Genomic DNA, 16,254 nt, shown 5'->3' on the forward strand with positions numbered 1-16,254 from the left:
CAGATGTAAAAATGTGCCTTAACTATTCTCTCTAGCTCTTATTTTAAGCTTTTTTTTGAACAGGCCATTCTATATGGTATGGGTTGGTATCACATGGTTTTCATTTGTATTTCCCCATTAATCAGTGGTAACACATGTCTTTTTTTTAACCTTTTCAATATTGCCTGTTTGCCATATGTATGACTTTGAGGAAGCCTGTTCTGGAACTCTTAAATTTTTTGAAGATATTTTTCTTCTCACTGAGTTTTTTTAATAATTTTTATTCTGTTCAAAGTGAATTATGAATCTTTGACAGTAATATTTAAGGTACATAGTGACAATGAATCAGGGCCGTTCTCACCACCAGTGTTGTCCTCCCTCCACCCCTGTTCCCATCATGCATCCCATATCTCCCTCAATTGCCCCCTGGACTGCTAATGTGAACAGGTCCCCTCTGTCTTCTCACTGAGTTTTATGAGTGCTTTATATATTATATATTGGCCCTTTGTTTAGGGTATGGTATTTTCTCCTAGTCAGATGTCTTTTTATTTAGTGATTGTTTCTTTCACTGTGCATACACTTCTTAGTTTGGAGCCCCATTTATTTTTGCTTCTTTTTGTCAGTGGAATCTAATCATTAGACACCTCCAAGTTCAGTATTATGGAGAGTTCTGCCTGTGTTCCTTCATGAATTTTATTAATTTAAGTTCTTTGATTTGGGGCTGGAGAGATAGCATAGCAGTAAGTCGTTTGCCTTGCAGGCAGCTGACCTGGGACAAAGCCAGGTTCAATTCCTGGTATCCCATATAGTCTCCCAAGTCTGCCAGAACTGATTTCTGAGTGTAGAGCCAGGAGTAACCCCTGAGCACCACAGGCTGTGACCCAAAAACAAAAAAAAATGGTCTTTGATATTACTTTCATAATCTTTTGTAAACTTTTTCAGATTATTTTTAAACTTGAACTTACTTTTATATATGGTGCAAAACAAGGATTTGCTTCCATTGAGTGTAGCTCTCCAGTTTTCACAATAATGTTAGTCTTAATAGAGTAATATTTTCCTCAAGAAATTATAGACAAAGAATTTTTAGTAAAACACAATATATTTTAAAGAAGAAAAAAGAAAATGCTGCTAGAATACAAGAGAAGAGAGGGGGGAAAGACATATATGTAAAAATAAAGAACCATAGAAATTGTGCATTCAAAAGCATTTATTTTTTAGCTTAAGCAAAATGTGTTGGAAAAATCCATAATTAAATTCCCACCCAGAAAGTAGCAACTGGCTGAGCATGCAACTGTTTTTGTGTACAAAACTAGTTTGTTACCAATACCATTATGCAAAAATCAATTTATTTTATAAAATTAACTTTGTGTTTCTGCATCTATACCATCCCCTAAGCCCTGCAAATATCTGCTGGTGCTGTTTGTACTACTGTTACTCAGCTGAATCAAAATCACAAACCATTGTTTGCATGTTTGCCATGTAGATGACAAAGAACACTTTTGTTTGGTAGTTAGTAGTAGCACAACAACTTGACCAGATACAGATATAACAACATAGAGATATACTGAAGGTATTTTCCCATATTAGCTTACCACCTTACTGCCATTTCTTGAGGCCTGTCATGCAATCTACTATGAATCGGAACTTATTCTAGGACAAAAGACAGAGTTATCCCCAGATTTGGCATGAATAGCTATGGGTCCTCAGAAAAGCTGTAATGGTCAACAGAAACATTAATTACCATGACAGATGAGTTTGTTGACATCCTGTAGGTACAGGCCCTTGGTGAAAGCAAGACTGTTAAGGATAGAGGAGCAGACATTTGGAGTTTCTTTAAGATCTAGAAGACTGCCTAAAGTATAACTTTAAGCGTATCTTAATCTTGTCAGTATACAAAGTCATACAGCTGGAATGGATGGTGACTTTAGATTTCTCACTTAACAGAAAGATAAATCCCAGAAAAATAAAGCCGCTTGCTAAAGATAAGCATAGTGTCCAAGCTTGTATGAGAACACTGACACTGAGTAAGTAGCCAACATTTTCACAAGAACAATGAGACAGTGTAAGCACATTAATTTTTAAAAAGCCCCAAATATGTTCAAAGTCAAATTCAACTTAACCAACAATTTGGGGGATGGAAGGGACTGGTTAATTTCCTTGCTGATCTGTCAGTCTTTCTGATTCACATAAGCACATGAATACATTCAATTTTAGAAAACAGTTTCCTTGCTATTCAAAGCCACACCTTCAGGAAGATACTTTAGAGATCCTATTTCTTAAACCAGATCTTTGTTTGAAGTCTGGACAACTGGTTTATCTTCCAAAACAATTGGTGGTTCTGAAATCAAAAGATCATCTTCCCCAAAAGAATTTTGATCCGTGTTCACGAAGTTGGGGATATCAAACTTCATAAACCTGTTCAGTTCCTCTTCTGGTCTCCTGCTGCTTCTGATGGTTTCCTGAAGTTGCACATCTGTGTCAAGGGCTGTGGTCTGTTGACCAGTCTTTGCCCTATCCATGTGTTCTACTTCATTGATATAGCAGTGAAAGAGAAACCTCGACTCCTCAGTACCATGACGAAAAAATACCTTATCTGTCTCCCGCTGTTTTCCAAAGTCTGACACAAAGCTGTTCATCTGGAACTTCTTCTCAGAAGAGTCTGCATTGCTATAAAGAAAAGAAAACTTAAATCCTAGAGAATAATAGTAAGAAAGGCTAGCTTATTTCCACTGAGCAGTTGTTAAGTGCTAGATCCTAAACAGAGCAGGTAAATAATATAACTCAGAGATAATGGGTTCTGAACATGTACCCATAAACAAGCCAAGTGCCCAAACTAAGGACCCATCATCAGCCCATGATATTCTCCATCAAACACAACAGTTTCTGAGATGTAGTCTTGGATTATCTGCATTGAATCACTTCAAGTGCTTCCTAATTATGCAGCTTTCAGAATCACCAAAGGCGTAGCATATGATCTGTATTTTTATAGAATCCCCAAAGATCCCTCCTCATGCTTAAGTAAAGAATGTTTTTTTGGGGGGTTGGCTTTATTTTAATAGAAAGATGCTTTGTATGAAAAACTATGATTCTACATATCATATGCTTCAATTTAGTTTCTAATAATTATATCGTTAGATAAAATTTACATACCGAAATTCAGCACAGATCTTAAACATCAATGTGTTTTATGCATATGCATGAGACTGCCATTCTAATAAAGATATAAAATATCTCCATTATTCTAGAATTTTTTCTGTTATTAAATTTCTATGTCGTTAGGTAACACAGTTATATCTTCGTTAGTTTAGTGTATTCTTTTTTTAGTGTATTCTTGACTAGTCAATTTTTATTTGCTATAGGAAAAATTTCTTGATTAATTTATTAGTACAGATTATTTTAACCTGTCCTTAAAATTTATCCAGATGAATCCCACCATATGTAGCCTGTCTGTTGTGCTTACATTGTTTTCTCAGCATAATATTTTTTAAATTCGTCCAAATTGTATGCAAATAGTTTTTCCTTTCTCTTACTCAGTTATATTTTTGCATTCCTTGTCCTGTTGAAGAGCATTTAAGTTTTTTCTACTTTCAGTCAATTGTAAGTAAAACTTTCCCGAACATTCTCAAAAAAAAAATCTTTGTAGAAAGATGTTTTTTTTTTTTTTTTTTGGTTTTTGGGCCACACCCGGTAACGCTCAGGGGTTACTCCTTGCTATGCGCTCAGAAGTCGCTCCTGGCTTGGGGGACCATATGGGACGCCGGGGGATCGAACCGTGGTCCTTCTCCTAGGCTAGCGCAGGTAAGGCAGGCACCTTACCTCCAGCGCCACCGCCCGGCCCCGAAAGATGTTTTTTATTATTGATCTTGAGTAGAATTACTCAGTAAAAGAGTAGGCAGATATCTATGTTTATGAGAAATTACTTACAGCCAAAGGACAACCAAGTCTGGAAAACAGATTCCCTCTTGCCATTTTTATAGCAGGAAAACAACATGTAACTCCCTGAGTTGTTTACTTTGTCAATTTTGTGATGCATTTTACTATGAATATAAGTGTACTTAGCATGTAGATCACTATATTTAAGTGTTTCATCGCATGTAAAAGGGCTTACCAGCTTGGGGGCACATAGTGTTTTTAGCAGTCACTTCCAGTGAACTTTTTAAATTTTCATGCAGGAATCAGGGGTTGGTTTCAAGTGATAGAACACATGCCTTGCATGCATAAGGTCCTCAGATTTGATCCTTGGCATCAGATACCACACACACTTTGAGCACTGACATTTTTTGCTATTTGCTTTTAGTTTCACTGTTCCCATTCTTTTAGTGAATGCTTGTCAGATAAATTTAAATCCAAATTAAAATTTAATTACTATTTTTGTACAATCAAATGCAGTTTTGTACTACTAATAGCAGTATATCTTCATCTGGGCAAATAGATCTTTGAATAAAGACAACAGGAAGAGGATATTTAGTGTATATTATGTCTAGGTTTGGTAATTTTATTTGAAACTCAAAAATGTGATCCAAGATTTTCCCAACATTTTCTCATTCTCTTTTTGACAGATGTATGATACGATGCAGCTGTAATTCTTTAATAAAATTGTACAGAGTAAATGGCTTCTTAGTTGAGAAAGCAAAGGTAATGGTTCTTTCATTTTTATTTTCCATTACAAATCTGAGTAAGATTTTATTCTCACACACAATAACAAATAATTAAATATACTTCTTGGCCATAGCATCTTTTAAGAAGAGTAATGGGCATTCCACCACTGGTGCTGAACTGCATTTAGTATTCTGCATTCTACGCCATCTCAGGTGCATCTGCCAAGAGAGGGACTCTCTGATCCCTCATATCAAGCAGGAATTTCAGAGCAGTCAATGCCACCTCCAAAGTTTCCTCCTTAGTTGCATCTATACCCCACCACTGATCCTGAACTGCCTAATCTCAGGTGCGTCTTCCAAGAGAGGGACTCTCTGGTCCCTCATATCACCAGGAATCCCAGGGCAGCCAATGCCAGCTTTAGTCTTCCCCCAAGCTGCTTCTGCAGTATGCCACCAGTCTTTAACTGCATTCTGTTTTTTGCCCCATAGAGGTGCATGTCCTGAAAGAGGGACTCTTTGTTACATCATATCAATCTTCATTTTCCCAAACAATGCATCTGCACAAAGACATTTCAATTTATATGAAATATTTCCAAGCAGTTTGGACCTAGCACTTCTTTCTCTTAGAAAATATGCAACTCTAAATGAAGTCAAACAAATCAATGAATTACTTGGCAATATTTCTTATCAATCTTAGATAACCTCACATGTTTAGGAAAATAATCTTTAAAGCAGATATACATCTAGCCACATTTTATACAATCAAATCAACATATCACTTTAATAAACAATCTAAAACTCTATCATTTCAACCCACTAACTGCAAAGAACAATGGGTATATAAGGAAGACAACTGCAATAAGGGATATAGAGAGAAACCCTGGCAAATTTTTAAGCCCACCAAAAGGCCTGAGAACTGTAGATGAGGACCTAAAATCAATACTTAATGTTTTAGCAACATAAATCTAGAAGTTGCTAGCCTGTGAAATTAAACAATCTCAAGATGAGCAATGCAAAGTACTCTTTCAGAAGAGAAAATCTCTACAAATGGAACTGAAGGAACTAAAACCTACTTAATGATCAGGGGAAAAATAAGCCAAGAAGCACAAACTCTGATAAAGATATACATACCAAACATAGCAACAAAATAATAGTGGGAAACCTCAACACTGGCTTGTTAGCCCTTGATAGGTCAGCCAGAAGATAACACAACAAGAATATACTAGCTATGAAAAGAGAAATGGAAGAAAGTGGATTAATAGATATATTTAGGGCACTCCATCCCCATAAAGTTAGGTATACATTCTTTTCCAATGCACTGGGTCATTCTCCATGATAGACCACAAGTTGGCCCATAAAACATATCTCCATAAAATCAAGAGGATAAAAATTGTAAAGACAACATTCTCAGAACACAGTGCACTGAAATTAGAAGTGAACTACAAAGGAACACAAAAGAAAAACTTCAACAACTCAAAATTAAACAGCTCACAACTGAACAACCAATGGATCAGGGATTAAATCAAAGAGAAAATGATAACATCCCTGAAAATAAATGACAATGAAGACACAAAATTTACACAAGATACCAGAATTTATGGGACACAGAAAAAGCAGTACAAAGAGAAAAATTTATTGCTTTGCAAGCACACATCAGAAAGGAAGCAAGGGCCTATCTAAAAAACTTAATGACACAGTTTATAAAATTAGAAAAATATCAACCAAAGGAATCAAAAACAGGTAGGCAGAAAGAAATAAAAAGCTTAAATCAGAAATCAAAAAAGCAAAAATCAATTAAAAGAAATTGAAAGATCAGTGAAAGCAAAAGTTTGTTCTTTGAAAAACTAAACAAGATTGATAAACCACTAGAAAATTCACAAAGAAACAGAGAGAGAGAGAAATTTAACAAACCGGATTAGAAATGAAAAAGGGTAGATCACTACAGGTACTGCAGAGATTCAAAGGGTAATCAGAGAGTACTTTGAAAAACTCTATGCCACTAAACATGAGAACCTAAAAGAAATGGATAAATTATTGGACTCTTATAATCTTCCACAGTTAAACCACGATGAACTAGCATATATAACTAGACCTATCACTACTGAGGAAATTAAAAGAGTAATCAAAAGTCTTCCCCAAAATAAAAGACCAGGCCTAAATGGGCCCACTAAACAATCCTTTCAGACATTTCAAGAGGAACTACTACCAATTCTTTTCAGGCTCTTTCATGAAATTGAAAAATCAGGAACACTTCTAAATAGTTTTTATGAAAAAGAAAACTATAGAACAATATCACTGATGAACACAGATACAAAGATCTTCAACAAAATTTTAGCAAATAGGATTCAATGCCTCATCAAGAACGTCATACACCATGACCAAGTAGGTTTCATTCCAGGAATGCAAGGATGATTGAACATACATAAATCAATCAGTATAATACTCCATAACAACAAAAAGAAAAATAAAAACCACATGATCATATCAATAGATGCAGAGAAAGCATCTGATAAGGTCTAAAACCCATTCTTGATTAAAAAACTCTCATCAAAATCAGAATGGAAGGAACTTTTTCTCAATATAGTCAAGGCCATCTACCACAAACCAATGGCAAATATTATTCTCAATGAAGATAAACTAAAAGCCTTTCATCTAAAATCTCGTACAAGACAAGGCTGCCCTCTCTCACCACTCCTATTCAACATAGTGCTGGAAGTTCTTGCCATAGAGATTAGGCAAAAAAAAGATATCAAGAGCATCTACATAGGAAAGGAAGAAGTCAAGCTCTCACTGTTTGCAGATGATATGATACCATATTTACATAAACCCTAAAAACTCTACCAAAAAGCTTCTAGAAACAATAAATTCAAATAGCAAAGTGACAGGCTACAAAAATTGACATGAAAAATCAATAGCCTTCTTGCACACCAATAATGATAGAGAAGAAATGGGGCAATCCTGGGGCTGGAGAGATGGCATGGAGGTAAGGCATTTGTCTTGCATGCAGAAGGACAGTGGTTCGAATCCTGACGTCCCATATGGTCCCCCAAGCCTCCTGCCAGGAGAAATTTCTGAGCATAGAGCCAGGAGTAACCCCTTAGCACTGCCGATTGTGACCCCAAAACCAAAAAACAAAAAAAAAGCAATCCTGTTCACATTAGTGTCACACAAATTCAAACATCTTGGAGGCAACTTGACTAAAGAGGTGAAGGACCTATACAAAAAAAAAAAAAAAACCAACAAGATCTTGCATCAAGAAATAAAAAGAGGATACATGAAAATGGAGACACATTCACTGCACATCTATGGGGAGGAATAACAGTAAAGTATTCTACAGACTTAATGCAATCCCTCTAAAGATACTCATGACATTCTTCAAAGAAGTGGATCAAACGCTCCTGAAAGTCATCTGCAACAATAAACACCTGCAAATAGCTAGAGTAACCCCTGGAAAAAGAAATATGAGAGGCATCACTTTACCCTACTTTAAACTGTATTACAAAGCTAAAACAACTTGGTATTGGAATAAAGATAGACACTGAGATCAGTTGAATAAACTAGAGTATTCAGAGACTGTGCTCCAGACATACAACCAATTAATCTTTTATAAAGGGGCAAGAAATGCAAAATGAGCAAGGAAAGCCTCTTCAACAAGTGGTGTTGGGACAACTAGTCAGCCACTTGCAAAAAAAAAAAAAACTCATTTCCATCTAACACCCTTCACAAAGGTCAAATGCAAATACATTAAATATCTTGATGTCAGACCTAAAACCATAAGATTTTTAGAACAACACATAGGTAAAACACTCTAAAACATTGAGAAAAGCATCTTCAAGAAGGAAATAGCACTACCCAAACAAGTGGAAGCAGAGATAAACAGATGGGACTATATTAAGGTGAGATTCTTCTGCACCTCAAAGGAAATAATGCCTAGAATACAAAAGTCACTCACAGAATGGGAGCAGCTATTCATCCAATATCCATCAGATAAGGAGCTAATATCGAAAGTATACATGACACTGACAGATCTTAACAAGAACAATCAAACCCCATCGATAAATTGGGAGAAGAAATGAACAATTTCTCAAAGAAGAACTATAAATGGCCAAAAGGCACATGAGAAAAATGCTCCACATCACTAATCATCAAGGAGATGCAAATCAAAACAATGAGCTACCTTCTCACACCACAAAGACAGGCACACAACACAAAGAACAAGAACAATCAGTACTGGCAGAGATGTGGAGAGAAACGAACTCTCATTCACTGCTGGTGAGAATGCTGTCTTGTCCAACCTTTATGAAAAACATTATGGAGATTCTTCAAAAGCCTGGAAATTGAGTTCCCATATGATCTGACTATATCACTCCTAGGGAGATACCCTAGGAACACAAAAACACAATACAAAAATCCCTTTCTCACACCTATATTCATTGCAGTGCTTATTACAATAGCCATACTCTGGAAATAACCAAGATGCCCTTCAACAAATGAATGGCTAAAGAAACTGTGATGCATATACAAAATGGAATATTATGCAGCTGTCAGGAGAGATGAAGTCATGAAATTTTCCTATAGATAGATGTACATGGAATCTATTATGTTGAGTGAAATAAGTCAGAGGGAGAAAGAGACACGCAGAATAGCCTCACTCAACTATGGGCTTTAAGAAAAATAAAAGACATTATTGTAATAATGCCAAGAGATAATAGAGATGAGGGCTAAAAGGACCAGCGCACAATATGAAGCTCACCATGAAGAGTGGTGAGTGCAGCTAGAGAAATAACTACACTGAGAACTATCACAACAATGTCATGGGTGAGGGAAATAGAAAGCCGGTCTTGAATTCAGGCAGGTGGGGAATTGGTGATGGGTATATTGTACTGGCAATGGGGAATATTCATTTTTATAACTGAAACCAAACTACAATCATGTTTGTAATCATGGTATTTAAATAAACGTATTATTTTTAAAATAAATATATAAATAAACACCCACAAATAGCTATACCAACCCTTGGAAAAGGAATATGGGAGGTATCACTTTTCCAAACTTTAAACTGTACTACAAAGCTATAGTCATTAAAATAGCATGGTGTTGGTATAACGAAAGACCCTCATATCAGTGGAATAAACTAGAGTATTCAGAGAATTTGTCTCAGATATACAATCAATTAATTTTTGGAAATAGGCAAATAATGCAAAAATGGATCAAGGAAAGCCTCTTTAACAAATGGTGTTGGGACAACTGGTCATCCACTTGCAAAAAAGTGAACTCAGACCTCCATCTAACACTATGCACAAAGGTCAAATATAAATGGATTAAATAACTTGCTATCAAGCTCAAATCATAGGTATATAGAACAACTGTAGGTAAAAGACTCTAAGACAAATAGGACTATATTTTGCTGAGAAGCTTCTGCATCTCAAAAGAAATAATGCCTTAGATACAAAAGCTGCTCACAGTAGCCATTGGGAAAAGCTATTCACCCAATACTCATCAGATAAGGAGCTAATATCGAAAATATACAAGGTATTGACAGATCTTTTGTTTGTTTGTTTCTTGGTTTTTGGTCTTTTGGTTTGGGGGTCACACCCGGCGGTGCTCAGGGGTCACTCCTGACTCTATGCTCAGAAATCATTCCTGGCAGGCTCGGGGGACATTATGGGATGCCAGGATTCGAACCACTGTCCTTCTGCATGCAAGGCAAATGCCTTACCTCCATGCTATCTCTCCTATCCCCAATATTGACAGATCTTAACAAGAAAAACAATCGAACCCCATCAAAAAATTGGGAGAAGAAATGAACAGAAGATTTCTCAAATAAGAAATACAAATGGCCAAAAGCACATGAAAAAATGCTCCACATCACTAATCATCAGAAAGATGAAAATCAAAACAACAATGAATTACCATTTCACACCACTGAGAATGACACACATCACAAAGAACAAGATCAGTGCTGGCTGGGATGTGGAGTGAAAGGAACTCTCATTCATTGCTGGTGGGAATGCTGTATTGTCCAACCTTTATGGAAAACATTATGGAGATTTCTCAAAAATATGGAAATTGAGCTTCCATATGATCCAGCTATACCACTCCTAAAAATATACCCTAGGAACACAACAATGCAATACAAAAATTTCTTCCTCACACCTATATTCATTGCAGCACTATTTACAATAACCAGACTCTGGAAGTAACTAAGATGCTCTTCAACATATGAATGGCTAAAGAAACTATAGTACATATACACAATGGAATATTATGTAGCTCAGGAGAGATGAAGTCATGAAATTTTCCTATACATGAAATCTGTTTTTGCTGAGTGAAATAAGTCAGAGGGAGAGAGATAGATACAAAATAGTTTCATTCCTCTATGGGTTTTAAGAAAAAAAGATATTATTGTAATAATGCCCAGAGACAACAGAGATGAGAACTGGAAGGACTGATTCTCAATGTGAAGTTCACCATAGACTGGTGAGTTTAGTTGGAGAGATGACTACATTAACTATAGTGACAATGTTAATGAGTGAGAGAAGTAGAATGCCTGTCTTGAAGACAGGAGAGGGTGAGAAAGGAGGGAGATGGGGGGCATTGGTGGTGGGAAGGATGCAGTGATGAATGAGGTGGTGTTCTTTTTTATGACTGAAATCCAACTACAATTATGTATGTAATCATAGTGCTTAAATAAAGAAAAAAATTTTAAAGTATAAAAGTCCAGATCCAGATGGGTTTACAGGTGAGTTTTACCTATTATTCAGAGAAGAGTTACTACCATTGATCCTTAGATTTTTTCTTCAAATTACTAAAGAGATGGTAATCTTCCCTAATACCTTCTGTGAAGCTAACATTACACTCATTTCCAAAGTTGACAGAGATATTGCCAACAAAGAAAACTACAGAACAATCTCACAGATGAACATTGATGCAAAAATCCTTAACAAAATCTTAGTAAACCAAATCCATCAGCACTCCAAAAAGATTATACATAATGACCAAGTGGGTTTCTCCCCAGGGATGCAAGGATCGCTCAATATATACCAATCAATCAACATTATACACCTTATAAGTAAAACTAAAGATAAAAATTACATGAACTTCTTTTCTACTGCTAGGATTTGTGCCTTACATTATCAACAATTTGTTAATGATCCCTGGACACCAGAGCTTGCTGTCCCTTGGTTGGGAGAATATCTGGGGAGATGCATGGGAAGAGGGCCATGATTCTGCTATTATTACTGGGACTATAGACAACTATAGGATTAGGCTCCAAAATAGTAGGAGTAGGGACTTCAGTTCATTACAGCTGATTGAGGATGTCTAGGTGAAACAACTCAAGATCTCCAAACTCAGCTAGATTCCTTGGCCAGAAGTAGTGCCCCAAAACAGAAGGGGGCTGGACTTACTGCTCTTAAAACAAGGAGGTTTATGCACTGCCTGAGGGGGAAAACTGCTGTTTTATTCTAATAATTCTGGTGTGGTCAGGAATAGTTTAACTCAGTTTAGAAAAAAAATTCAAGAGCCAGAGAGATAGCACAGTGGTAGGGCATTTGCATTGCACACTGCTGACCCAGGACAGACCCTGGTTTAATCCCCTGCATCCCATATGGTCCCATGAGCCTGCCAGGAGTGATTTCTGAGTGCAGAGCCAGGAGTAACCCTAGAGTGATGCCAGGTGTGGCCCCAAAACAAAAACAGAACAAGAAAAAGACTTCAAGTAAAGGAAGAACTGAGGAAGAATATAATGACTTGGTGTAAATCTGTTTTTAATTGCTAACCTGGCTGACTAGCCTCAGGACTACTGTTATTGGCCCCCTCTGCTTACTAGGTTGCTTATGTTTGGACCCTGAATTTTAAATATAATAATGGGTTTTGTTTCTAGTAGGATAGATACTATCTGTCCTTTACTCTGTGTCCTCTGTTCTGCACTGCGACCAGCCACCTAACAAGCACCCTAATCTTGAATCCATGAACAAAGACATACTACAATATTACTTCAATACTTTTGTTGGTGCTGCACTCAAGGATCATTCTTGGAGGAGATTCAGTATTACAAATAAATAAATAATTCCAGTCTTCCTCCTACTTTATTGCTTTTTTAATGTGCTTGAATTATTTTTGAAGTAGGAGAATATGTACTTTAATTTAGAAATAATTCACTATAAATATCAGATATGGATCAATGTAATTATAACTACTGAAAAGATCAATTTTACTAAGGTCTACTAGTAAAGAGGGTCCAGATCAAGAGGCAAAATTTCAGGAGAAAGGTAGATCCCTTAATTCTATAGGCAGCAAATTTATAACCTACCTCTTTCTCCAATCACTAAAAGCAATCACATTCTTTTATACTCTACAATTTCTGTTTCTTCAACCCCCAGGGTACTGAACAGACATTTATGAATAGCCCAAACTTACTCTTGATGAGGAGCTCCTGTCTTGGTTAGTAAGGTCAGCACAAAGAACATGAAAATCACAAAGACTGCAAGACCAACCCAAAATCCAATCACAATGGAATCTGAAAAACAGTTAATACTAGGGTTAGTATTTCACATAGCTTAAAACTTGAACACTGAAGGAAACTAAGTTTTTAGTATGTAAAATTAGAAAGGTCAAGCATCTAATAAAAATAGCATCAACCCATGAGTCAACTGGGAATACCAAAATGGAGAGAATGAGGGAGAATGAAATATCTGTCACTTTTGGATTTTGTCTTCAATAGCAGAATGACCTTACTAACTTGGTTTCTATTTACTCACAAAGGAGCCTATGGCAGAATGTAGACCAATTCTTGCCTTAAGATACCATTGAAGTTGGAGAACATCATTCTTTGAGAACAAATTTTTATTGAGACCAATATAATTTACAAGTTTTTTACAGTTATCTTTAAGATACTAGTGAAAGTGAATTAGGGCCATTCCCACCACTAGTGTTGACCTCCTTCCATCATATTTCCTAGCATGCCCATACCTCCACCCTTAATCCCCTGGACTACTAGTATAACAGGTCCCTTTTGTGTATAGCATGCTGTAGTTTGGGACTCTTGATTCTATTGTCATTGACTTTGATTTAGGGATTTAGGCTTGACCGTTTTTTATTAATGCTCCTGAGACCACTTGACCCCTGAGTTCCATCCACTTTTTTTTCTCTCAGTTTGTAGGAAGACATAGAAATATGAGGCATAACAAGATCCATGTTCCATAAGAAAACTTATAAGAAGTTTCAAATAGGGGCCAGAGATATAGTGCAGTGGTAGACATTTGCCTTGTCTGTGGCCAATCTGGAAGGGATCTGGTTTGATTCCCAGCATCCCTTGGGACCACAATACTGATGAAGGTAGGGGACATTTACATCTCTACCACCATTGTTTCTTGGGATGCTTCTGACCTGCTGCCCAGAGGCCCATTAATCTGTCTAAAATTATGGTGGTTTTATATGGAAAGGAAGAGTCTCTGTCAGTGTTTCTGGAGAGATTTCTAGAGATCTATAGGATGTACAGACCTACAGACTCACAGTCCCAGAGAATCAGCAGGCAGTGAATGTAACCTCTGTAGGTCAGGCTGCCCCTGAAATTTCATAAGGAAATTACAGAGGAAACTTTAAAATAGGGCTTTGAGTCCAAGGAGCTAATGGAACTGAGCTACATGAATGGACCATCCACCAGGCCCTGGACCTTGCAATAGGTCAGGTAACTCACCATGCATCAAGCTCCCAGTGCCCCTCCCCTACAATTTATTAGGGAGAGACTCCTACACAAACTGCAGGCTGGGATCCAGTTCTCAGAAACTGATGTAAAAGTAACCTTTGGAGAGGTTGCTAGCAGCCAACGTGCTCCTGGAAGTGGTAGTTGAACATTTAATGTTTGATGTACCACCCCAATTCTATGTGAGTGCCCTCCTTGCGATCCTACAGAGGAAGCTCCTTGAGGTCTGGACTGAGGGGACAGCCACTGGGGCTGGAAGACAAGCCCGCAGTGGTGGTAAATGCAAGCCCTCCACACCCCCCATCTAGATACACTACCTACCTCTCATCCTGTTGGAGGTGAAGAAAAAAATAAGGGAACACATCAACCATCTCTGGGAGACAAACATCTTGGTCCCAAGCCAATTACCCTGGAAACCCCCCTGCTACCCATCAAAAAGGCAGAAATGGGGCAATACCAACCAGTGCAGCAGGATCTGTGGGAGATCAATAAGGAGACCAATCCAGTGTCCCTAACCCCTAAACCTTGCTTTCTCTGTTGGGTACAAAAAGAATCATCCTGGACTTAAAAGATATATTCTTCTGTGTCCTACTGGCTAAGTGCTCCCAGACCCTCTTTGTTTTTGAGTGAGTGCATCCTGACAGGGGCTATAGTGGACAGCTAACCTGGACATAGTTGCCACAGGGATTCACAAACTTCCCCCACAATATTTGGGGAAGCCTTCCATAAGGACCTTGGGAATTCCAGAAGGGACATTCTTATGTAACCCTCCTCCATTATGTCAATAACTTACTAATAGCAGCTGAAAGCCAGAACTGCCTGAAGAGAACATGAGCCTTTCTACAGACTTTACAGGACCAGAGTTGTAATGTGTCAGGGGAAAAGGTTCAGGTCTGCCAGGAGAAGGCTACCTACCTAGGCTATCACCTGAATGGAGGAGTACAAACTCTGTCTTCTTCTCAAAAAATTGTCATCACACAGTAACCCCATTTCCATATCCTCCAGACAGGTGAGAGAATTCTCAGGGACAGTGTAGTATTACAGACACTGGATTCCCCATTTTACAGAATTGGTGCAGTTCATATATATCTTGATGAAAGAAACAGCTTTCACCTGGGGAACCCTAGAGTAGGAACAAACTTTTAGGAGCCTGTAGGCAGCCCGTTTAAAGGCCCCAGCACTGGCTATGACAAGGTCCTTCCAACTCTATGTGGATGAGAAATTGGGGCTTGTGAAATAGGTCCTAACCCAAAAACTGGGACCCTGGCAATGACCATTAGCATACCTAAGCATAAAAACTAGATCCAGTTGCCACTGGGCTCCCATCATACATAAACATAATAGCAGCCTCAGCAGTACAGTTCCAAGATATGAGAAAACTCACACTGGTGTAGTGGGTGGTGCTCACACCCACTCATGCAATAGAGGGTGTCCTGAGAACCCCGCTGAAGAGGATGGATCATCAATGTCAAAATCACTGGATACCAGTCTCTACTGTTTAATGAGCCCTGCATCACCATAGCACTCCCAATCGTGCTGAACCCCATGACATTGCTCCCCAACAGATTGGAAGAGTACTCCCCCAACTGTGAAGAGATACTGGATCACCTGACTGGACTAAGAGATGACCTGCAGAGCTGAAGTCACTTCACTGGTGGAAGCAGCTATTTGGAGAATGGTGAGAGGTTCACTGGGGCAGCAATGGTTGGCAAAAGCAACATCATCTGGAAAGAAGCCCTTCCAAAGGCACTTCCACCCAGGAGGCAGGTTTTATGCCTGGGAAGAGGAAAGAGAATCAACATCTACACTGATAGTAAGTATGCATTTGCCACCATTCGTTTCCACAGGAGCATTTATAAGGAGAGGGGCGGTTTGACTGCTGAAGAAAAAGAGATTCTAAATAAGCAGGAGATTGTAGACCATATTCAGGCCATGTAGGAGCCTAAAGCTGTGGTGGTGGTTCACTGCCCA

At 38.0% G+C, this 16,254-nt stretch overlaps 1 protein-coding gene across 2 annotated transcripts in view; it reads right to left on the reverse strand.

The window, feature by feature from the left end:
• Nucleotides 1-2,248: 2,248 nt before the first annotated feature.
• Nucleotides 2,249-16,254, reverse strand: part of MRAP2 (melanocortin 2 receptor accessory protein 2) — a 42,640-nt gene continuing 28,634 nt past the window's right edge. For both annotated transcript variants that reach the window (XM_049772290.1, XM_049772289.1), the window contains exons 3-4: nt 12,999-13,098; nt 2,249-2,646 (exon numbers count right to left, since the gene is read on the reverse strand). In XM_049772290.1, the coding sequence (XP_049628247.1) occupies nt 2,256-2,646; nt 12,999-13,098 (491 nt within the window). In that variant the 3' untranslated portion in view covers nt 2,249-2,255. The remainder of the gene's footprint in view (nt 2,647-12,998; nt 13,099-16,254) is intronic.

This window comes from Suncus etruscus, chromosome 4 (genome assembly GCF_024139225.1).
Source record: "Suncus etruscus isolate mSunEtr1 chromosome 4, mSunEtr1.pri.cur, whole genome shotgun sequence".
Classification (NCBI taxonomy): Eukaryota; Metazoa; Chordata; class Mammalia; order Eulipotyphla; family Soricidae; genus Suncus; species Suncus etruscus.